General features: G+C 55.0%; 1 protein-coding gene across 1 annotated transcript in view; it reads right to left on the reverse strand.

Moving 5' to 3' along the window:
• Positions 1-5,900: 5,900 nt before the first annotated feature.
• The window catches only part of VANGL1 (VANGL planar cell polarity protein 1), a 41,037-nt gene continuing 23,456 nt past the window's right edge, over positions 5,901-23,481 (reverse strand). Inside the window, exons 5-8 of the mRNA XM_036452648.2 lie at positions 15,553-15,686; positions 13,402-13,534; positions 11,972-12,206; positions 5,901-8,500 (exon numbers count right to left, since the gene is read on the reverse strand). Of these exons, the coding sequence (XP_036308541.1) occupies positions 8,240-8,500; positions 11,972-12,206; positions 13,402-13,534; positions 15,553-15,686 (763 nt within the window). The 3' untranslated portion in view covers positions 5,901-8,239. The remainder of the gene's footprint in view (positions 8,501-11,971; positions 12,207-13,401; positions 13,535-15,552; positions 15,687-23,481) is intronic.

Genomic DNA, 23,481 nt, shown 5'->3' on the forward strand with positions numbered 1-23,481 from the left:
GGCACTTACTTATTAATATGTATTTTTTATTTAAGAGAGGAAGGGAGCAAGCAATAGAAACATCAATGATGAGAGAGAATCACTGACAGGCTGCCTCCTGCATGCCCCCTGCTGAGGATCGAGCCCACAACCCAGGAATCGAACTGTGACCTCCTGGCTCAGATGTTCAACCACTGAAGTCATGCCAGCCATGCTCAGCGCACTTATTTAAATTGCAACACATATTTCCATGTTTGTCCTTTCCGTAAATTGTGGGCAAGAAATTTATCTTTGCATCCCCAGCACCAAGTAGACAGTCCGTTATTGAACTGATGAGTGAGTAACTGATCCATCAGAATACCTGTAACACCCTAGGTCTGCTGGGTAACAATGTGTAATCCTCAGGACTGCTGGGTAAAACAATGTGTGCAGAGCTTCCGTACTCTTATTTCTCCCCCTCACAACCCAAGGCAGGTACATCCCATGCTGGGCTACGCTGCTAACCAGCCAGGCCCAGGCATACCTCAGGTAACCTCCTGGGGAGGTAAGTTTTCAAAGCCCTCTTTGAAGCTAATCTTTCAAACGGCAGGCCGAGGAATGCGGTCCGTCATAAAAGTGGTCTGTTCCCCAGCCCGGGGAGATCCCCTTGTTCGCAGTGGGAGACCGTGAGCAATGTGCCTGGGGTTTAAATCCTGCCCTGAGCTCCTGTGTCAGAGGCTCTGGGGGTCACCCGGGCACTGTCTGGAAGCAGCTGCTTAGTCACGGGTCTGAAATGTTCTAAGCTGATGTGCATGGGATGTTTGGCCTGGAGCGCGATGCTTTTGCTTTAACATGAATTATCTCACTTAATCTCCACAAGGCTCTCAGGAGACCGGTCTGGTTATTAGCCCCCTTTTACAGCCGATGAATCCGAGGGGGACATGGGGGGCTCATGTAATTTTCCTAGGGTCACACAGACACTTTAAAAGAGTGCCAATAAGCCGAAACCAGTTTGGTTCAGTGGATAGAGCATCAGCCTGCGAACTGAAGGGTCCCAGGTTCAATTCCAGTCAAGGGCATGCACCTTGGTTGTGGGCACATCCCCAGTAGGGGGTGTGTAGGAGGCAGCTGGTCGATGTTTTGCTCTCATCAATGTTTCTAACTCTCTATCTCTCTCCCTTCCTCTCTGTAAAAAATCAATAAAAGTTATTTAAAATAAACATAAATAAATAAATAAATAAATAAATAAATAAATAAATAAAAGAGTGCCAATATAATCCCATTTTTACACTTAAATCAAGGATTTAAATGAAGTTCCTATAATTAAGGAATCAAAGGATCTCATTTCTTTTTCTCAGAAAGTGTCTGAAGACGGACTCAAGTGCATGGCCCACAATCCTTTTCACTGATGACGCCAAGAGACCCCTTCTCCGTTCTTTTAGGAGCGATGACCCATTTAAACAGTATGGGGAACGTCAGATCATCAGAACGGCAAGATCACCCTATTAGGAAAAAAATAGTTCACTGTGTTATCAGGAATGCACAATCATTTTCATGAGCAAGAAGCTGGCACAGGAAAAATGTTCGAAGCACCTTGTGTCATTGCCACAAATGCATCGTCCTTTTGTCAGAAATATGAATTCTCAGAACCACAGTAATAAGATCAGATGTAAATTCAGACAACATACCCAAAGTCAAATACAGTTTGGCTTGTCCAATGTCAACATCAGTCCGTGTAATTAGAAGATGCCTGAATGACACTTTGACACCAACAGGGAATCACTGAGTTTCCCTCCAAGCAGAGATAATGCTGTTCCCAGGCCCCTGCTGACGGCCTTGCCTCTGGCACTGGCTTTGCCTGGTGCCATCCTGATACCCCTCGCTCCATACCCATCACCTGGCAGTTCTCACTGGAGACTCTCAAAACTCTGCAACATTCTGTGGCTGCACCACGGGCAATGGGCAGGAAAGAAAGGAATCTTTGGTTTATGTCTGCATACAGCTTTCATCGTTTCTCCAGTAGAGTTTGTTCATGAGGACATAAATTGTGCACATCTTGGCTGACGGCCCAGAGCAACAGCTTATCAATGATCTACACAATGAATATGTTCACACCAATTGCTTTCTCTCACTCCTGTCCTTGCCACAGATAAGAATGTGTGAGCTGCCAGCGCTCCGCACAGGTAAAGAGATAGCTGAGTGAAAATCCATTTGTCAAATAACCAAGTTCCCTTTAATAGGCCTACCTAAAATAAACCACCAATTTAAACTGAAATACCAAGGCACTCTACAAAAACAACCCAATACTCACCACCACCACCGCCCCAAATCCAGCATATGACACTTTTCTCACTCTTGACTCAGAGATCTTTTTTCCATTTATGGATTTACTCAGAAAGGCCTGTTCCATCTCCAGGTTTTAGAGCCTAAGATTTTAAGTTCCAGTAGTCTGTTCATGCAGAATATTCTCTTGGCCATAAAATGATTGCAACCAGGTTTTTGTTGGCTTGTTTTTAATGCAATGGCGATCCTACGTTCCCATTCAATCTATCCTAATTCACTTAAGTGTTCACAGAAACTTGATAGGTTATCTCTAATAGGGTATTGAAAGCATGTAACAGTGAAAATGTCCCCTAAAACTCTTTAGATGAGGAAGGGAAACAAATTCAACAGGGGATTGAAAATGACCAGGATGCCAGGTACACCCTGTCCCTCAGAGATACGGGCACCGTTATGATGCCACAAGGAGAGGAGGTCGCACAGTGTCACCTGTGAATGCAGGAACGAGTGCTCCCAAGACGGCTGCTGGCCGTCCATTCATTCCTTCACATGTTCGGAATGCCTCAGAGAGCTCACCGCCCTGTGAGTGCAGGGAGTCACACCAGACCTTGCCAAACACACACACATAGACACACACACACACACACACACACACACACACACACACACACACACGATGCTCAGGAATTCAGGCTGGTCAGCAAAACGGGCCCTCCTGGCTACAGAGTGCAGCATCAGCAAAGCTGGGAGAACATGAAAGACCCCGGCCACATCCTAGCACAAGCGGTTCAGGCTCCGTCAGACAGAGCGAGGCAGTTCTGTCACTCAGCTTTTTGGGTTGATGCTGGATTCTGAACCTAGAAATGCACAGTTCTTTCAACACAAACGTGATCGCCAAGGATTTAAATGAAGTTCCTAAAATAAAGGAATCAAAGGATCCCATTTCTTTTTCTCAGAAAGTGTCCGAAGACAGACTCAAGTGCATTGCATGGCCCACAATCCTTTACACTGATGACGCCAAGAGACCCCTTTCTCCGTTCATTTCGGAGGCGATGATCCATTTAAACCACATGTGTCAAACACAAGGCCCGCGGGCCAAATCCGTCCCGCCAGGCCTTGCAATGTGGCCCGCACCGCGCTGTCATCACTGCACTCCGCTGCGTTTCCATCACAATGACAGTTTATGACTGTTCAGTAAACCATTCGGCCCGTGATTTAGGCTGGATTTTAGATTTTGGCCCCTTCTCTGATTGAGTTCAACACCCCTAATTTAAACAGTATGGGGAATGTCAGATCATCAGAACAGCAAGGTCACCCTGTTAGGAAAAAAACAGACCTGGCCCCGGCCACTCTGGCCTGGCATTCATGTTGAGAAATGGTCATCCGCCAGGCTGACTAGGTGCACCCTGCAGTGAGCCGCACCCACCCGGCTGGACATGCCACACATTTGTACTCTTAAGTGATGGCTCGGAAATCCAATTTGGTCATAATTTAGGGGCCCAGAGGCGATTGCTAGTTAATGAACGCCTACAGTGAGTCCATTATAAAGACCAGGAATTATTCACAAAGCTTGGATTTTCTTTGATCCCAATAGGACTTCCGTGCCACAAAAAATACCAAAGACATTCAGGTGAAAAGCCCAGGGGGTTTGTCACATTTGTCCCGAGGCTTGAGATAAGCGTGTTTTCATCCCACTGAGACGGGAAGAAAACACCCATGTTCTCCAGCCGAGATGTACACACGGCGGACTCAGCGCCCATGGGAAGTGACCCTTCGGGCGTTAGGAATCTGTTGTGTTGGGGACACTCCTGATAGCAATTTATTTCACAGGTGAAACAGAACAAACAGGGTTATCTAAGGAGAGGTGGGACCAGGCCCGGGAAAGGACTCCCAGCCCTGAAGTTGAGTTGTACTCGGTAGTTTTAGATTTCCCATCTGCCCTTTGAAACCTGTCCCCGGTCATGACGGGCACAATGCCGAGGATGAGAGCACTGTCCCCGCTCCTGTCCTTACTGAACACAAACAGCAGGAGAGAAGAGGATGGTGTAGGCACAATGGAGCCCAGACTTAAAGCCACAGGAATGGGAAAACAGGGATGCACAGCTCCTGGCTAGGCCTGCGGGCCGACCCTCTCCCCGCAGCCGGCGACGGGATGTGGACACAGAATGGGGAAGAGGCTGCCTTAGCTCAGGAGGCCAGGCCAGGCTGCACACCTCCCTGCAGCCAAAGCCTGAGGTGGCTGCAGGGGTTACCCCAGGGGTGACCCTCGTAAGACTGATTTTTCTGGGGGTTCTGTTCATTGAAAATCCAATGGCATCTGCTTCCGGTGGGGCCACGTCTCTGGGCAAACCCAAAGCGAAGGAGCAAAAGCACACCCATCTGCAACAGACAACACAGATGCCTAACATGCAAACATGCCATCTACCTGCTAACACACATGCTGAGAAAGGCTCATGTGCATGGAAACACCCTGCCTCACAGGACACGCGTTGCTGCTGAGGGAGCCTGACACAGCAGGGCAAAAGTCGACTGAAGGCTGATTCGCTGGTCTCCCTGAGCAGCTAGGACACTCTCCCCCAGGGCAGGCATGGGAGGGGGAGGGGGAGCAAGCTGCCCACACGACAGGCACATGGCTCCCTGCTGGGCTATCTCCACATCTAAACACGGGCACTCAAAGGGGAAGCTCAGATGCAAGACAGAGTCCTGGACGAGCACCTCATCCCTCTCCTACACTCGGCAGCACAGCCATGTCCTCTCCTCCCGATGGAAGAGGCGGCTCATGCTCAGGCAACAAGCCACACATGACACACACATACACACAACACACAGAGGCATGCACACACACAACACACACACAAACAGGCACACACATACTCACAATACACAGGCATGCACACACAGGCACATACATGCTCACAACACACAGGCATGCACACACATACAACACACACAGACATGCACACATACACACAAGAGACCCACACAACACAGACATGCACACACATATACGCAACACACACCCGCATGCACGCACATATACACACAACACATGTTTGCGCACACCTATAGGGGCTATCTGCCTCTTCCCACCTGCTGTATGGAACCTGTCCTGTCCGCAGATCTGAAGCGGACAGTGGGAGAAAGGGAGATGGTAATCATCGGGCAGAAAGCTGACCAAGCACTTTCCCTAGCGCTTGCTTAATGAACCTGAGAGGAAGCATTCCGTGTTTCCACTTAACCGCTAACGCAAAGGATGGATGAATGGCCGCACCTTAACATCCCGTCCGCCTCCGAGCACGCAGACTTCAACGTTCAGGTCACGGGCGATTCACAATGGCCATTACCTCCGAAAGGACACTCTGAAGGACAAAAGTCGTCTAGTGGTGGAAACACCGCCAGGGAGACGGCGAGCCCGAGATCACGCGCTCATTACCTCCTGCTCTTCAGCATTTAACGTCCACATTTTAGTAACTTCGGTTGAAAGCTATAGAAAAAATCTATAAACAGTTAAGGCACATGAAATCTGTCTCCTGTGAGGTGGCTGTATCGATAGGCACAGGACACCCCCGTTTTAAGAAGAACAGCCACTGGCTCCGGGAACTGACACAAAGACCCACTGAAACCTCCAGCGAGCTAACGCCACGGGCGCTGTCCCCGCTGTGAAGGGTTTGAATGTGCAAAGCCCGTGTCCAGAGACCCTGCATTTTATTTTGGTATTCTTTCAAAAAAGGATTCGTACAAAGTCAGTGTAAAAAAAAAAATCAGTATTCACCTTAAAACAGAAACAGTAATTTCAGAAGGTCTGACAAGGCTGAGGGACAGAGACACAGGGAGAGAGGAAATATATTAACCTTTCTTCGCCTGCTGGGGATGCAGGCGCCGAAACAGCCAATCCGACGTGACCCCTCCCGGGCTGGCTCCCGCAGATGGGGCTGGGAGCCCGGGCCCCGGGGTGCTGGCGGGCAGGGTCGCTGAGCACCGCGTGCAGGACACCGGGGCGTGCCCGCCGCTGTGCTCCCGACGCACAGAGCCTGGGACGTGATCACCTTCACGCGGCCAAAGTCATAGACATTCACCATCTCCCGAAACATATTCCTGAGAAAGACATCGTCCTAAGGAATGTCCAGCTTGGAGGGACCTACAGGCAGACACGAAGAGGCACGGAAGCACCATGGTTATGGGTGTGTGTGTGTGTTCCATCAGCAGAACCGTGTGGCGACAGCGCACCTGGGCCCAGGCCAGGCCAGCCGGCTTCCCTTCCTGCTTCCCAACACGCCTTCCTTTGGGCCTGAAGGCTGTTCGTGCAAGAACAGTTTCCTTTTTCAGGTACAAACATCCAAAGCCGATTCTGATGTAAAGAACGACACGCGAATCCTGTGCCACCTGTGGATGCGTAAACCGAGGAGGGGGGAGGCGTGTGGGAACACACGGAAGTGAGGGGATGGGACCCTAGTACCCAGGCAAAGCTAGAGGGAGCACTTGGTAAAGGTGTGCTGTGGATACAGGAAGAGGGAGGCAACCAGAACCGGGTGCGGCTCCCCCCAACCCCCTGCAGAGGCCTCCCCCCAGCCCCGGCCCAGGCCTCGGAAAGTCCCTGGAACCAGCTGCATTGAAGCTGATCACGGACCCTAAGACTGGCCCCCGCTCCCCTTTCCCTACACTCTGTGGCCCTTTCTCTCCTCTCTCTCTTTCCTCTCTCTCTTTTTTGGTGCCCCGATCAGGAATGAAACCAGAGACCTCTTGGTGAGTGGGTGGATGCTGTACCAACTGAGCCACGCTGGCCAGGGCACCATTCCTTCTCTCTTGACCAAACTCTACAAGCCACGTCAACACCAGGGGCCGCGGAGCCCTTCCTGGGAGTGAGCGGCGGAGGCAGGAGCGGGGTGCACAGTGATGGTGGTCAGAAATCAGGGGCTGGGTGGCAGCAGCAGCTGTCCCCGCGGTGGCATAGCCTGGTCTCCCCCGACAGGCACTCCCCGGGACGTCAGAGGCTCCAGCTGAAGCCGCCAGGCCGACCCAGCATCCGTCCTCCCCGGTGGGTGGAGAGCAGGGGAGGAGGGCAGCAGGTGAGGGGTTCCCGCTGCAGCCCGAAGGGCCATGCCAGCTGGCTTGCCCTCCCTGAGGCCTACCTGGGGGGCAATCCACACTTCATTATGCAAACAGCCCATGGGAGCCCCTGAGGCACATGGGCAGGGCCAGGTCCCTGGCAGCTCTGACCGTTGGGCTTCCCGAGCGGGACCTGTCAGCCAGGCAGGGGTGGTATGTGTGTGTGTGTGTGTGTGTGTGTGTGTGTGTGTGTGTGTATACCTGCCGAGGGGGAGGGGGAAGGGGGATGGGTGAAGACAGGTGCCCCTCACAGAGTAAGCAAAGGCTACCTGCTCTGGCGGGCAGGGAAACGGGATCAGAAACAGAGCGGCCAGGTTTTCTCTTTGGGAAAAGAAAGATCCAATCAAAGCATTAGTGCACGTTTTCTGCTGTGATCTCTCTGCGGGACCTAAGGCAACAAGGAGCAGCCCCTGGCTCCGGGGGAGTGGAGCTGGACCTCCACTCTCTCTCTCTCCCTCTCTCTCTCTTTCTCTCTCTCTCTCCCTCCCTCCCTCTCTCTCTCTCTCTCTCTCACACACACACACGCACACGCACACGCACACGCACACGCACACGCACACGCACACGCTGGCTTCTCCCCTGGGAGCTGTGGGAGGTGTGGACGGAGAAGGCGGGACGAAGCTGTAAGGTGAGGCTCCGGGAGCCGCCTGCTCCACTTTGGTTACAGCTGCCACAGGATCGCCCGGAGCCGCCGGCCTCTGAGAAGCCCCATCATCCGCCAGCCAGGTGTCCCCCGCACGGGTCTCCAGGGCGACACCTCGTCTTCCTTCCAAATAAAGTGCAGGTCAGGCTGCGGGTCCAGCGCCGGCCAGAGCGCCACACACACAGGGCGGCCCCCGCGCACACGCCGCCCTCCGCACCCTCTTCTCCGAACGAAGCCACGCCTGCGGGGCGCCTACACCGACGTCTCCGACTGCAAGCGGAGGACGAACTTGTGCGACTTGGGGTCCACGAACTCCTCCGAGAGCACGAGGAAGGGGATCTTCTTCACGGTGACCACCAGGCCGAAGTCCAAGCACTTGAGGACGAAGACGAGCCCGTCCCGCAGCCCGTTCGTCACGGCCTCGTCGCTGACCAGCCTCCACTGCGTGGACAGCCAGCGCTCCTTGTCGTACTGCAGCGTGGGGCCCGCGCCCAGGTACCGCTCCAGAAAGGCCTGGAACAGGGGAGGGAGGAGGGCCGTGAGGGAGAGCCACCCCGGTCCGAGGGCAGCCCCACCACACAGGCCCCTGCCTGCAGGTCCGCCTCCTCCCACACTGAGCGCTCAGGCCCCTGCCTGCAGGTCCGCCTCCTCCCACACTGAGCGCTCAGGCCCCTGCCTGCAGGTCCGCCTCCTCCCACACGGACAGCTCAGAGAACACTCCAGAACACGAGCTGCACACCTGCAGGGACAGACCTGAGCGCAGACGCCCGCTCTCCCACCGGCTGGCTGGGGACTGGGGCAGCCACCTGACCTCCAGGTGGGGATGACAGCACCCAACTCAGAGGCCTGCTGTGAGGAGGAAGTGGGCAACTAACCCCCTCATGGCAGGAGGGGACTACCATCAATCGCCAATCAATGCCGATCAATGCCGGGAACCGTTACTTTATGTTGGATCTGGGGTGGGGTGTGGAGGGAAGGTTGTGCATGGCAAGTCTGAGGGCTGGCCAGGCCTCTCCTCCCCTCACACCTCTTGGTACCAGCTCTTTGGGTTCTCTGGGGTCCCCCCACCTTCACGGTATCACTCCATCTGCTGAATGTCGTCTTTAAATCCCCACCCCTGGCCCTTTAAGTCTTCTCCAAGCACCCTGGACCTCTAGGACAGATGTGCATGCCTTGAATGCCGTGGGTCACTGCTGGGCATCTCAGTGGCTTCCCTTTCGGACAATTCATTCTGTCCTGGGGTCTGGGCCCCACACGGGATTTCCCTCTCCTGGGGGGCAGGCACTGGTTTCTAAATGTGGCTTTCCATTGCACCCAGCACACACTCAAGACTCCACAGCACACCCATCACATCCATTAGCACCCTGGCTCGGCTGCAAGGAAGGATGAGCCGAAGGGACAGATGGACAATGCTGGGTGGTATTGCTCTGGTCTGGATGCTGGTAAGGACGCCGCCTCAGGCCCCAATCTCGGCTCTGCGAGCACATGTTCTAAGCAGAGCTGAGCCTCTGGTACAGACACACTTCTCCTATGACAAGAGCTCTTATGAACCACACGGAAAAGAAGCAATTCAACAATCAGAGAAAGAAAGTTGGTAAGATACCGTAGAGGAGAATACACAGAACATCCACCTAGGAAAGATGTCCTGTCACATTAAGAATTTAAAAAATATAAATTCAAATAATAATACTTTCCTTCTCTTAGGTGGACAGTGAGTAAAAAGAACGGCGACCCCGACGCTGCCGAGCGTGCGAGGGAAGAAGCAGTGCCCTCCGATCTGGGGGCCCCAGAGGCGAGAGTAACACTGCCTCACCCCTCGGGAGGACGGCCTGGGACCCAGCGGCTCCCCCGCGAGAAACGCATCCCTCTGGAACAGCAGCACCCGTGCACAGAAACACACGCAAAGCAGACAGTCACGTCACCACTGTACGATCAGGGGCTGGCAAACTTCTCGGAATGTAAATATGTTAGGCTTTGCAAGCTCACTCTGTGATGGCCACTGAGAGAAAGCAGCCACGAGAGATATGGAATAAGGGGGCATGGCCGCGTTCCGATCATACCGAGGAAGGAAAGGGCCACGCCCCGGCTCAGACTCACAAAGAGCTCCGTCCGAGAGCGAGAGCGTACCAACAGGCAATCAGTTAAGCCAGCGGTCGGCAGACTCATTAGTCAACAGAGCGAAATATCAACAGTACAACGACTGAAATTTCTTTTGAGAACCGAAAACCAGTTTTTGCGCACGGGCCACGAAGTTTCAATCGCACTGTATGTGCGTGCCCACACGTGCTATTTTGTGGAAGAGCCACATTCAAGGGGCCAAAGACAGATGGAAAATGCTGAGCTGTATCATGTGGCTCTCGAGCCGCTGTTTGCCGACCACTGAGTTAAGCGAATCATGGGATTCCGTGCAAGGCAGTGCAGCTATTAGTGTGAGTTCCACGTGTAGGACAGAGATTGGGAAGTCCTGACATCGAAAGACAGCCAGAGAGCTTTAAGGAATAAAGCAAGTTTCCAAACTATATGTGTATAGGATACCATTTGTCCCCCGCCCCCATTTCTGCTTTAAATTCGCACTCACACACGCGCGCGCGCGCGCACACACACACACACACACACACACACACCTCACTCTATCAGGAAGAACTGTTTGCGAGAGGAGAATGAAATCTCACTTCGTATATTATTCTATTCTTTAATGTTTGGACTTTTATACAAAGGCTATTATTAATTCAGAAAAGCAGACATTTTTGAAATGAAGAAGAAAGCAAGCAGGAAACTACAAAATCCTGCAGGAAGGGAACTCTGCTGGGGCCCAGCCTCACGGCCAGCGCAGACACGCCGCCCGCACTGCTCTGCATCCCCCCCGGAACCTCACATTCTAACAAAGAGCCTCCTCCAGCCCACAGGGGTCAGAGGTGCCACACTCCGTAAGCGCTGTTCTACGTTTAGGTTGTTTTGTTTGGAGTTAGTACTGATTACTTGGCAAAAATCACCTGCAGGTGTATTCATGGACACGTGTGATTGTGCTGACTACTTTCTCTGGGCGAGTCCAAGAATCTGCAAACCTTATGCTCCTTTCCCTGGACGTGTCTGCTCTCCAGAACGCTGTCACTGGTTAGTGAGAACGTAACCAGCGGTAGTTCGTGTATGTGCAGGACAATGTGGGAACACAGGTCCTCCCGCCGACACCGGCATCCCACGGGCGACCTAGGCCAGGATCACGTACTCCGTGTCATGCTGCCTTATGTAATGTAATTCTCATACAACAATCCTATCAGGGGGAGACTGTTACCAACCCCGGTGTATAAAAGAGGAAACAAGTGTAGAGTAATGTAGGAGAAGTCACCAACCAGTGAGTGGTGGGACTGGGACTTGAGCCACTTCTGTCGGGAGAGTGGTCGTCCGTCCATCTCGTCCCCCTGGCCACCTCCCTCTCGGAGCCCCACGATGGTTTCCTAAAAGCGTGCTCCCACCACGATCTCAAAGACCATGCGGTACAATGAACCCCACCACACCCGAGACGCCTCACGAAGGGCTGGCACCGTTTCTGCCTCTGACAACAATAGCCATTCGCTGAGTTCTCACCATACAGCGGGCACTGCTCTGAGCGTGCCACACGGATGAACTTCATTTCTCACAACCACCCAGTGAAGGGGATATCGGTATCATCCCCACTTGCAGAATAGGAAACCGAGGCACAGAGCCGTGAAGCGGTTGGCTCCAGTTGGTGCAGGAGCTGGGTGAGAACCCACCAAGGACCCCTCACTATGACCTGGACTGCTGTCCCTGCAGGGAAATCTTTCCTCGGCTCGACCCTAGAGGCCTTCAGAGGCACATCAAGAAACCAGCTGCACCCACAGACCAGGGAGCAGGGGGCATCCCACATCCCCGTCAGCTGGCGCCTCGAAGGAGCCTTTGATGTGGTCCCTCCTGATCACACCCGCGTGCGGGGCCCGGGGGCGGGGCGGGGCGGGGCGGGCGCACCTTCGGGGTCATGCTGTGGGTGATGCAGAAGGCCAGGTGCTGCAGGATGCTCTCCATGCTGTGGTAGTGCTGCTGCCGCGTGGTGCGCAGGTACTTCTGCAGGGCCCGGGCCATGGACGGGAAGATGGCCTGGGCGGCCTCCCTGGGGTCCATCACTTCCCCCGGGGCCTTCTGCTGCTCCTCGGCCTGCAGCCGCTGGATGTGGATGAAGGCCTCCTCCACCGCCACCACCAGCCTGGGAACAACGGGACCCGGCGTCAGGGCGGGGCTGGGGAGCAGTCCTGCAGACCTGGATGGACTCCTGCCCACCTGCCGCGCCCAGCTCCCCTCAACTCCCCCCGAGGCCCTTAGCTGTCACTCTAGAACTAAGGTGACCAGACGTCCCGCTTTTTAACAATTTGTCCCTCGTCCCGTGGCATTTTTAAAAGGACTGTGTTTTATTTTATTTATTTATTTCTTTTAAATATATTTTATTGATTTTTTTACAGAGAGGAAGGGAGAGAGAGAGAGAGCTAGAAACATTGATGAGAGAAAAACATCGACCAGCTGCCTCCTGCACAACCCCGACTGGGGATGTCCCCGCAACCAAGGTACATGCCCTTGACCGGAATCGAACCTGGGACCTTTCAGTCCCCAGACCGATGCTCTACCACCGAGCCAAACCGATTTCAGCAAAAATTGGGACAGTTTTAAAACGCAGAGGGACAAATTGTTAAAAATCGGGACTGTCCCGCCAAAAGCGGGACATCCGGTCACCTTCCTCTGACAGTAGGTAGGGGAAGAGGGGAGGGAGGATTACGTGGTGGTGGGGGGGTGGGGAGGAGGGAAGAACTGGGGCTGTGGTGGGTGAGGAGGAAGGAGCCTGGGACCTGGAGGTGACCTCTGTTCTCAATCCTGCCACCGCAGTGCTCCGGAGACTCGCTCTATCTGGTCAGCAGAGGGAAACGCATGCCAAGGCTCCTCCGCCTCTGAGCGGGGCTGGTGGAGCCAAGCCGCTTACTAAGAGCCGGGCTGATCCTGTTGATCTCACCACCACGTAGCCGTCCCAGGGAGGGAAGGAAGAGGCCCAGCACACAGTGGGACCACCTCTGTCCCTCTCCGTGCATGGGATCAGGTCTAGAGAACCAGCCGGGGCCTGGGGCACAGGATGGGGCCCCTCAGAGTGTGGGCCCTGGGCCAGCAGCTCAGCATCGGCTGGGAACGGGTAAGAAATGCCAGTTCTTGGGCCCTCCCCCAGAGCTGCTGAACAGCAAGTGACCTGCGTGGGGGGCCTGGAGGTCTGTGCTGGGACACACACACACACCCCCACCCCCCCGCCTCCCCCGGGATGCTCATGCATGAGGAGTTTGAGAAACACCACGGCAAGATCACGCCCGAGGCTCAGGCCGGTCACGTTCCCGGAGTGAAGCCTCGCTCAGGGGACACCGTACCTCGCTCTCCGCTTCTTCACCCGCCGCTCGTGCTCCGCCTCCTCGTAGTACAGCTCGTTGTGGCTGGAGTCCCTGCGACGGGCGGCCGCGGCGATCATGGCCCGGGACTGGCCGGCGGCGTTGTTACCGGGGCCTTCGGGGAGGAGATGGAGGGAGGAAATGCCGTTTGTCTGTTTTTTTGTTTTGTTTTGTGTTTTCAGAACTTCTTTTTTTTTTTTATAATAAATTTTATTGATTTTTTTACAGAGAGGAAGAGAGAGGGATAGAGAGTTAGAAACATTGATGAGAGAGAATCATTGATCAGCTGCCTCTTGCACCCCCTCCTCCCCCCCCACTGGGGATATGCCCACAACCAAGGTACATGCCCTTGACCGGAATTGAACCTGGGACCTTTCAGTCCACAGGTCAACGCTCTATCCACTGAGCCACACTGGTTTCGGCAGGAAATGCAGTTTTAATGCCACGGGCTGAGAAACGGAGCAGAGCACTGGTACCACCGTCTGTTGGGGCCGCCCTCCCATCGCCTGCGAAGCCAGACACAGATCCCCAGTGTGACTCCCCAGGCGGGGAACGGTCCCCCCTTCTCTTCACCATGCTCACGGGGGGAAGGAAACCTCCCCGAGGCCCGATCTGCTAGGGGCAGAGGGAAAAGGAACTCGGAAGGAGATGAAGAATGCGCGGTGATTACGACGATGGCCAACAATAACACTGGGGGTGAGGATGTTACTTCCCATCTGGTACAGCACGGCCCGCTGGCTGCGAGGGCGGCCGTGACGTCACAGTTCAGCAACAGGACAACGATGGGGGGGAGAGGGATGGGAGGACAGGACAGAGAGAAAGTGCGGTCCAGGGACAAGTGCCACCGGCCACACACAGGAACACGCCCCGCTGGGCTCTCAGGGCAGCACAGCTTTCACGGAGCAGCCGTGATGCTTGAGGACGTGGGACACGGCCCCCATGCTCCTCCGGACTCAGAAGTCCTGGCCTCGCTCCTCTGATCACCTGATCGACTTGTCAGGAAGACAAGGCAGATCTCACGCTTGCTTTCTTTCCTTTTTTTTTTTTTTTTTTTAAAGTTGCTAAGATGAATACTTTTTAAAAATTTTTTTATTGATTTCAAAGAGCAAGGGAGAGATCGAGAAATAAAAATATCAATGATGAGAGATAAAAATATCAATTGATTGGCTGCCTCCTGCACGCCCCCTACTGGGGAAGATCAAGCCCGAAACCCGGGGCATGTGCCCCTGGCTGGAATCGAACCTGGGACCCTTTAGTCTGCAGACGGACGCTCTGTCCACTGAGCCAAACCGGCGAGGGTTTTCTCATGTCTCACCTACGTGGTCAATACTCGGTTTTGCTAATGGGAATTTTCGCTGTCGTCAGGTCACAGGCGAAAGGGACCAATCCTTCTCAATTCGTGAGAGCGTGCACATCTCATTAGCCAAACATAATAACGAAGCACAGCTTAAGGAGGCGGAGGATGTTACATCACCACCGAAGCTGACACCATCTATAAATCACTTGACTTGCTAACAACATGATCCTCTTGGAGGGTTTGCAAAGCTCTCGCCCTGACCCGGGCGGCCCAGCAAGACGTGACACCGGGTCCTGTTTCTTGCGCTGAAGCATCTGATAGCCCGAAGGAGTTCTGGCGGCCAGGCCGGGCCTCTGGCCTCCCGCCACGGCTCAGCTCCAGCTTCTGGCCGGGGCCGAGGAACGCCCCACCGTGTCTCCCCAGACGCCTGAGCTACTGACGGTTATACCGCCTTCACGGGTTTGGGGGGCTGAGTCTTTGCTTTGGGTACTTTATCCACATTTGGAAAAGCAGGCCTTTCCTAATAGCTTTATTTAATGGAAGATGTTCCCAGCAGGAGACAGGAAACACACACATCCCCATTGTTTTCAATCATAAAAATCCCCAAATGAATGAACTTCCCACAGATGTAGACCATAAAGAACAGTCCTCTGAAAATATGTTTGGGAGAGGAGAGAGAGAGAGAGAGAGAGAGAGAGAGAGAGAGAGAGAGGGAGTTGTTCTGACATGAGAATGGACCACAGAGGCACACACCGAGAGGAGGTAGAACCAGATGGGCCATGAAGTTGCCCCAATGGCCCCCCGACACCCTGAGAGCCACCGTCCCAGGCACGTACCATCCACGTTGTAGACTTTCAGCCCCGCCATGTGCTTGGCTGCTCGGAATTTGGAGGCTGTTAGGAGGTTGGGGTTATAGATGGTGAAATCTTTATAGTAATTTTCCAGGACCACCAGTGCTGCTCGCTGGATGCTGAAAAAAAAAAGCGGGGGGGGGGACGGGCAAAATGAATGCAAAGCACCTTCGTGGAATGAGCAGGTCCTCTCCTGAAGCAGGCAAACCCCCATGCCCAGGGGCAACCACACAGAAGCGCCGGTTCCACACCTCTGTCTCCGGGGCTCAAGAGGAAGCCCAGCCCTGTGGTGGTGCACCCGCCCGGGCTGTGACATTAGCCGGAACCCAGCTGGCCCACAGCCGAGAAAGCAGTGAGTTGTAACTGGGATTTGTTTCGGCCGCATGGAACTTTCCTATTTTCCCCAGTTTTCGAAAGAGGAAACAGAGGACCTCAACACGGTCTAGCCCAGTGGTCGGCAAACTCATTAGTCCACAGAGCCAAATATCAACAGGACAACGATTGATATTCCTTTTGAGAGCCACATTTTTTTTAAACTTAAACTTCTTCTAACGCCACTTCTTCAAAACAGACTCGCCCAGGCCGTGGTGTTTTGTGGAAGAGCCTCACTCAAGGGGCCAAAGAGCCGCATGTGGCTCACAAGGCGCAGTTTGCAGACCACAAGTCTAGACACTTACCGCTGGCCGCAGAGCTAAGGGGAGGAAGGGCACGGTATGCCTTCAGGTTCCCGGGTCCGAGGGCAGTGTCCCCGGGCCACATGGCCCTGTGTGAGGATCGCTGGGCTCTCCTATTCCACAGACCAGAGCGACACCCACTCGGGAGAAGCTGCTGTAGACTTGGGGTTAATGCAGATTCCTCCTCTTCCTTCCACCCACCCATCTACCCCAGGCCGGCTATATCGCCCCTGTGTCCCTCCACCAGTCACCGATCACCTGCTTGGTCTGGGGAGGACAGGGCAGAAGCAGAGAAGAGGAACTGCCAAGAGGTAACTATGGGGCAGGACCCCAGGGAAAAGCTGACTCAGCTTTCTGTGAAAACTCCCACCCGAGGGAGCCGGACAGGGCCCTGGGTTTTATCTGATTGGCTTCCCCCCAGAAGAGTCACCGAGACCCCACCTGGGTGTGAGGCCCGCCTCCGCCCTGGATGTGGAGACAGCGCTTGCCTGACGCAGCGCCAGGATGGTGTGCAGCAAGGCTCCTGTGAACCCCGAGACACAAGCATCATCAGCCCCTGAACGCCGCTCCCCCGCTGGGAACCGGGCACCTGAGCGCCGGTATCTCCTGGCACTCCTGCCTTTTAATTAAAACGTTTGCCTCCAGCTGCAGGCGGGGAGGTGGGAACACAGCCCCACACAGATAACCGGTAATGACCACCTTGGAACCGGGGCGCAGGGAGGAGGAAAGCCGGGATTGCCTGTGTTTATCGGCAGATCTGATTAGACTGCAGGACAAGCCGGAGGGAGGGCTGGGTTTTTTCTGGGATTTTGTCTTGAGAAAGCAGGAGGTGCACACATGTCTGCTTGAGACCTTGAGGCGTGAGGCCAATCGTCCTGAGAGGCCCAGACCAGTGGTCCTGTCCTGCTGTCCGGGCCCTCGGCCTCCTGCTGGCCGCACGGGTTCCTGGCGACCCCGACCTGCGGGCTCCTCAGCTCCGTGGACACTCCAGGGACCAAGTTCTTTGCATCAACACTCACGAGCTGGACAGTGTCCCCGGCCTGGGCTTTGAATGTGCGCTCTGTGGACAAGCCCTGCAGGTGTCCCCACTGAAGCCAGGAGCATCTGCACTGACAGAGGAGAGGCGGGAGCAACAGGGCCAGCTCATCAGCATGGCCCACACAGTGCTGTCTGGGAAGCATCTGGGCACTCTCGGTGCCCAGTGCTGCCCCCTGTCTAAGTGATTGCTGATAAAGTGTAACCCCGGAAAATGCCCTCTAAGCCAGCGTTTCCCAAACTTTTGACATACGTGTACCCCTTCTATAATTTCGTAACGCTGAGTACTCCTCGTACTCATGAGAACGTAGAATTAGGCGCAGCTAAGCACGGTGCAGTGCATACCCCCACCAAACTCTTCCCGTGCCCCTGGGGGTACACGTACCACATTTTGGGAAACACTGCAAGCAAACAAGCAAACCCACACCGGGTGCGTCCATGGCCATGTGCAACCACCTGGCTCTGCTGGTCTCGGGGCCGGAACCGCACAGAGCGGCATCCACATCCTCTCGCCGTGGGCAGTGACGGCCCTGATGACACAGCCTCCTTCGGAGTCGGTCCGTCACGGCTGGCCGGCCTCCGGGCCGCCTTTCCCACGGCAGACGGATGCGGGCAGACCTCTCAGAACTGGGGGACACACCGAGCAGGTCTGGCGATTGCAGCCCCACTTCCAGGCCAGGGCACAGACCGCACCGCAAAGCCACCTCCCCGCACAGCCTGACCCGGCCTGCACCTGCCCTGGATGGAAGTCCAGCCTCCCTGATGCTTTGCATTCCTGTGCCGAGCCAGCCAGATAAACATCAAAGGCCAGCACCTGCTCAGGGTTCTCCCGCGAGGAGACTGAGATGGGAACTAAGCCCTGCCAGCCCCTCCCAGGATGCTCCAGGGGCCTGCTCGCACCCGAACCTCCGAGAGGGGCGCACAGCGAGGAGGCTGGAGGGAGGGAGAGCAGGCCCCTGCCCCTGTGCCCTCTGGAGTGTCAGCATCTCTCTCTCACACACACACACACACACACACACACACACACACACACGATGTCACACCCATCACGCCGGGGGCGAGTGTGCGGAACACCAGGCCCTGCCCGCAGTGTGCGTCCTCCAGAAAATGAGCAGCACGCCACTTGGGGCGTGGGATCCACTGCCCCGCCTGCCTGCGGCCCTGCAGGAAGGCCTCCCACACCAGCCGGCCCTTCCTTCCCCTCCGTGGCCTTGCTCTGCGGGGTGACTCCCTGGGCCGCAAGGGGAAGCTGGGGGCAGATGCAGTGTGAGGGAAGCTGCCCGAGCTGCGGCCGCTGCCAGCAGGCAGCTGTGCAAAAGGGCCGCGGCGTCCAGCGCCTTCCATTAGCCAGGGCACACGCAGCGGCTCTGCCTGCCTGCCTTCCAGATCCTCCCACGGCAACGCGATCCGGGCAAAGGCCTGCAGGCTCCCCTCCATGCGCTGAGTCATGTTGCTCTTCAGCATTTTTTTAGGGACTGGGGTGTGGACTGGCAAGCATCTCCACTACAAAGCAGTGGAACAGAACGCACATTTCTGAAAAGGAAACTGTCTATGAATCCATGACTGTACATGGCCACATAAAAAACGCTCCCCAACTTCACCTCCCATGGTGCTGGGTCCTCCCAGACCCGTGGTCGGCAAACTTCGGCTCTTGAGCCTCATGCAGCTCTTGGGCCCCTTGAGTTTTTAGCAAAGGCTAGCTTAGGAGTACCCTATTTAAGTTAATAACAATGTACCTACCTATGTAGTTTAAGTTTAAGAAATTTGGCTCTCAAAAGAAATGTCTATCGCTGCACTGTTGATATTTGGCTCTGCTGACTAATGAGTTTGCCGACCACCGGCCTAGACCATGGATACTGGTTTTGAACGTGGGTGGCGGGGGAGGGGGCACAGCCCAGTGATCCCCGTCCTGGATGTCATTTGACCCAGAATCACAGTTCATAGGAGCCGAAATTCCTCTCCAACTGTGAACCGGGGAAGCCAGGCAAGTTGTATGTTTCCAGAACACCCAGGTGGATCAGGCACAGGACAGACACTCCCATCCCAAGGGGAGGAAGTGGACAGGAGAAAGGGGCGGTGGGTCCTGAGCAAGTTCAAAGCCTAGCAGCTATTAGATATTAACTCTTACATAGATATTATATCGATATTAAGTCTTGAGAGTAATCCTCTTTGGTTCAATGCTCTGCCCTCGGGCCCACAGGCGCAGGGGGGTGGGGGGTTCCATTTTCCCCTGATAATTCCTGTTTGCAGCCTCTTTCATCCTACCCCTTCCTGCATCCTTGGTCCCAACTGACTGATCTTCTGCTGGGATAAGCTCATCTTTATTCCTGGCTTCTGCTGATGGGTGACTCAATCCCTGGTTCACACCCATATAACCTCCTTATCAACGTTGGCCAGCCACCTCGGTGCTCCCTTCAAGACACCCATCATCATCATCATCCATCATCATCATCATTATTTTCCATCTGGATAGGCTGAGACAAATACCATATGATTTCGCTTGTATGTGGAATTTAAAGAAAAGTATAAACGAACCAACAGAACAGGAACACCCTCACAGATACAGACAACAGACTGACGGTTGCCAGAGGGGAGAGGGGAGGTAGTCATAGATTGGTAGTCACTCGATCCCCAGTGTGGGGCATGCAGGAGTCAGCCAACTGCTGATTCTCTCTCATCACTGATGTTTCTCTCCCCCTCTTCCTCTCCCTTCCTCTCACTGAAATAAATAAAAAAACATATTTAAAAAATAATTACACACAGACTCTGAGAATGAGGGCTCGAGGTGGCTGTGGGGGTCTGCTACATCGTGGACCCCAGGGAACCAGCCCTCCCAGGACTCCCCACCTTGCAAGGTCTTCTCCTTAAATCTAGGCTGGGGCTCGGACTTGCTTTGACAAAAGAATTCAGGGCAAGTCGTGCTGGGCCGGCTCCAGGGCTGAGCCCTAAAAGGCCGGGAAGCGCCTGCTTTGTGTTCTTGGAGCCCTGAGCAGTCCAGCCGCCATTACAGGAACTGTTCCCCACAGGGGGGCCCTCTGCGAAGGGAGAGAAGCCCAGCCCCGGCCGCCACCCCAGGCCGGCAAGCACACAGGACCGCAGGCCAGGCCAACTGAAGGCCCTCCCTCCCCCTCCCCGCTGAGCCCAGCCCACAGAACGGGGAGAAATCATAATAAAATCATGGCGTGCTGCTCTCCACGACCAGGCTCTGGGTGGGTGGTTTTCTACAGCAATGAGTAAAAAGAAGTCGTCTTTGGGACAAGGGACGTATAGGAAGCTCAAAAGAGCCGAAACCGGTTTGGCTCAGTGGATAGAGCGTCGGCCTGCGGACTGAAAGGTCCCAGGTTCGATTCCAGTCAAGGGCACATCCCCAGTGGGAGGTGTGCAGGAGACAGCTGATTGATGTTTCTCTCTCATCGATGTTTCTAACTTTCTAGCCCTCTCCCTTCCTCTCTGTAAAAAAATCAATAAAATATATTTAAAAGAAAGAAAGAAAGCTAAAAGCTTAGACCAGACAAAGGCTCAGCCTTACTGCTGTGGTTGTCAGGCCCAGACTGTTCGCTCCCCGACTGGATAAAAGACCCTGTGGGCTAACAATGACGCAGAGCACAAGGCCGCTGTCTCTGACAAAGCCCGTTCTCTCCGCCCCAGCCCCAAAGTGACAAGCTAAATGAAATAGAATAGTGTATAAAAAGCAGCATCCGGCGCGCTGCATGGGAAGCACTCAAAAATGCTTATGAGTTCCTCCATGCACTTTTAAAAAGTTGATTTTAGAGAAGGGGGTGTGGGTGGAGAGAGAACATCAATCCAGTGTTCCACTTACGTATCATTCATTGGTTGATTCTTGTATGTGCCTGACGGGGGACCAAACGCCAAATCTTGGCCTAACAGGACCACACTCTAACCAATGAGCCCCCCGCCAGGCCCTCTGTGCACTCTGAAAGCAGCGCCGGAAACACTCATTCAGGGGCACTGTGGGGAAACCGTTAGGACTGTTCTGGAACCAAGCAGCCTGGTTCCAATCCGGGCCCCTGACAATCACGAGTTGTACGGCCACAGACAACCTGCTCAGCTCTTCGGGGCCTCAGTGACCTCAGAGGAGAATGGGGCTGAGCGCTCTTAGGATTAAGTGAGTCCATGTGAAGGGTTTAGAAGGTGCTCGGCAGGTGGTAAGGACTGGGTAATGGTTAGGGTTGTCCTACATCTCGGGTTCAGACTGTTACACCAGCTTCTACGCTCCAAGAGTCCATGGTGTTTTTTCAAGGCCCATTTAATAAATGGACTCCCTTTAAAGACGCACACCGGATGCTCCTTTTAAAGATTTCAAAAGGGAGAAATTATCCATATGATAATGAAATGCCCTTTTTAATATCTTTTCCCTTTTCTTCTAGATTTCTCCCCGAAAGAGTCAGATCAAAACTCAGCAGTCTTGGGTGAAGTCTTAGGAAAAAAGTTAGCAACTGTGAAAAGGAAACCAAGAAAAGTGACAGGTGACATGTGTACACATTACAAGTCAAACACGCTGAGACACCGGGGTGCTGAGGGAGCCAGGGGCAGGGCGTGTGGCACAGGCCCCTCAGCCTTCGGCTCGGGACCCTCCCCTGCACAGGGTTCCCACCCCCAGGCCCAGGCCTGCTGCACCCCCCACCGGCCCCACCCCGGGGAGGCAGGAGGGGTAAATGAGCTCGAACATCCCCGAGGCGCTGGGCACAGGTCAGGAAGCCTCTCTCCTTACAGTGTCTCCCTCTGTGCAGCACCCTTTCCCATTTCCGAACATTTCAAATAAGCCAGGACTCCGTTCCTGCCGACCCGCAGGGCCCCGGCAAGGACCTTTTATGAGCGCTAACAAGAAGCAGGTTTTCTCCGAGAAACTGAAGAATCGGCGCTCCTCAGACAGCTCTCCAAAATAGCTCAGTCCATTCAACAAAATCCTCTTTGGAAACAAAACAAAAAAAGACCAGACCGCCGCCTGCACCCGGCCCACGGGTCGCCCCCGCTGCTGTGAGAGCAGGCCTGTGGTGCCCGCGGGGGCGGAGGGCCGGCCGCTGGGGCCCCAGGACTCCCTCCTGTCTATTCTGACCCCTTCCCCCGGTTTCTAGGCATCACAAAGGGCTTAGAAGTTGTATTTCTGGCACAGAGACTCTTCCAGCCACCGCTGGGCTGGGCCAGATTTATAGCCTGAGGATCGGGGGGCGACCCAAACTGTGCCCACAGGGCTGCAGGCTCAGCCTGAGCGCTCTGCTGGTGATAAAGGGTCTCCCCTCCTCCAGCCTTCTTTCCGCCCCAAAACCAGGGTCTCCACGGAAGAGAGGGAGAGGAAAAATGAAGGGCCCTGGGGAGGAGCCACAAGGAGATCCCGGGGCCACCTGGCTATGGCCTCCCAGGGCCGCTGGGAGCTCCCATGTCTGCCTGGGTTGGTGCTTCAGGGCCAGCAGTGCAAAGGAAGGATGCTGGTCATGGTGAGGACACCGGGAGAGGCTGGCGGCCAGCCTGTGGGCCCAAGGCACAATGGGTCCAGCCCCTTCCACCCGGGTCTAACCGGCCATAGAGCTCTGGGCGCGGCACCAGGACTCCTGCCGATTTCCCTGACACTCACAGGCACACTGCCTGGGCTGTTCTGCTGGTCCCCTCCTGACCCCCTTGCAGTCTTAGGAGGAGTGATGGAGAGCTCTGGAGAGGGGAGAAGCCTTCCCTTCCTTTCCTTTCTTACTCCGCAGGTAGGATTCCCACCCCAGAGACAGGGCTGAGGCCAAAACACAAAACCCCAGCCTCCCTGCCAGCGTCTCAGCCATCAAGTCCCCAACTCACTCATCTCTCCTGGGACCAGCCCGGGACCCTCCCACCCCTCAGCGGCCTCCAAGCCTGTCCCATCCTGAGGCAGACTGCTCCCCACGGCTTCCCTGTGCACTTCCCCCCGCCTCCGAGAACCCCTTCGCCCGCTCTGTGCTCCCATCACCCGGCCAAGGCCTGAGTCAGCAACCGTCCACCGCTCGGCGAGGACGAGAGCCCCAGCAGCTCTGGAACCATGCTCGGAGGGCAGCGTCCTGTGCCCCGGGCCCCAGGCCTGGGCTCTGCCCAGCACAGGAGTGTCAGTAAGCCTGCTCACTCCCAACGTGAGACACGGGGGCGGCGAGGTGTCTGAGAGGAACAAGGGATAGGGCCTCGCTTCCCATCAGAGCCTCCGGCACCTGCGGGGACTCAAACGGCA

The sequence above is a fragment of the Pipistrellus kuhlii genome, unplaced genomic scaffold (genome assembly GCF_014108245.1).
Source record: "Pipistrellus kuhlii isolate mPipKuh1 unplaced genomic scaffold, mPipKuh1.p scaffold_m20_p_24, whole genome shotgun sequence".
Lineage (NCBI taxonomy): Eukaryota > Metazoa > Chordata > Mammalia > Chiroptera > Vespertilionidae > Pipistrellus > Pipistrellus kuhlii.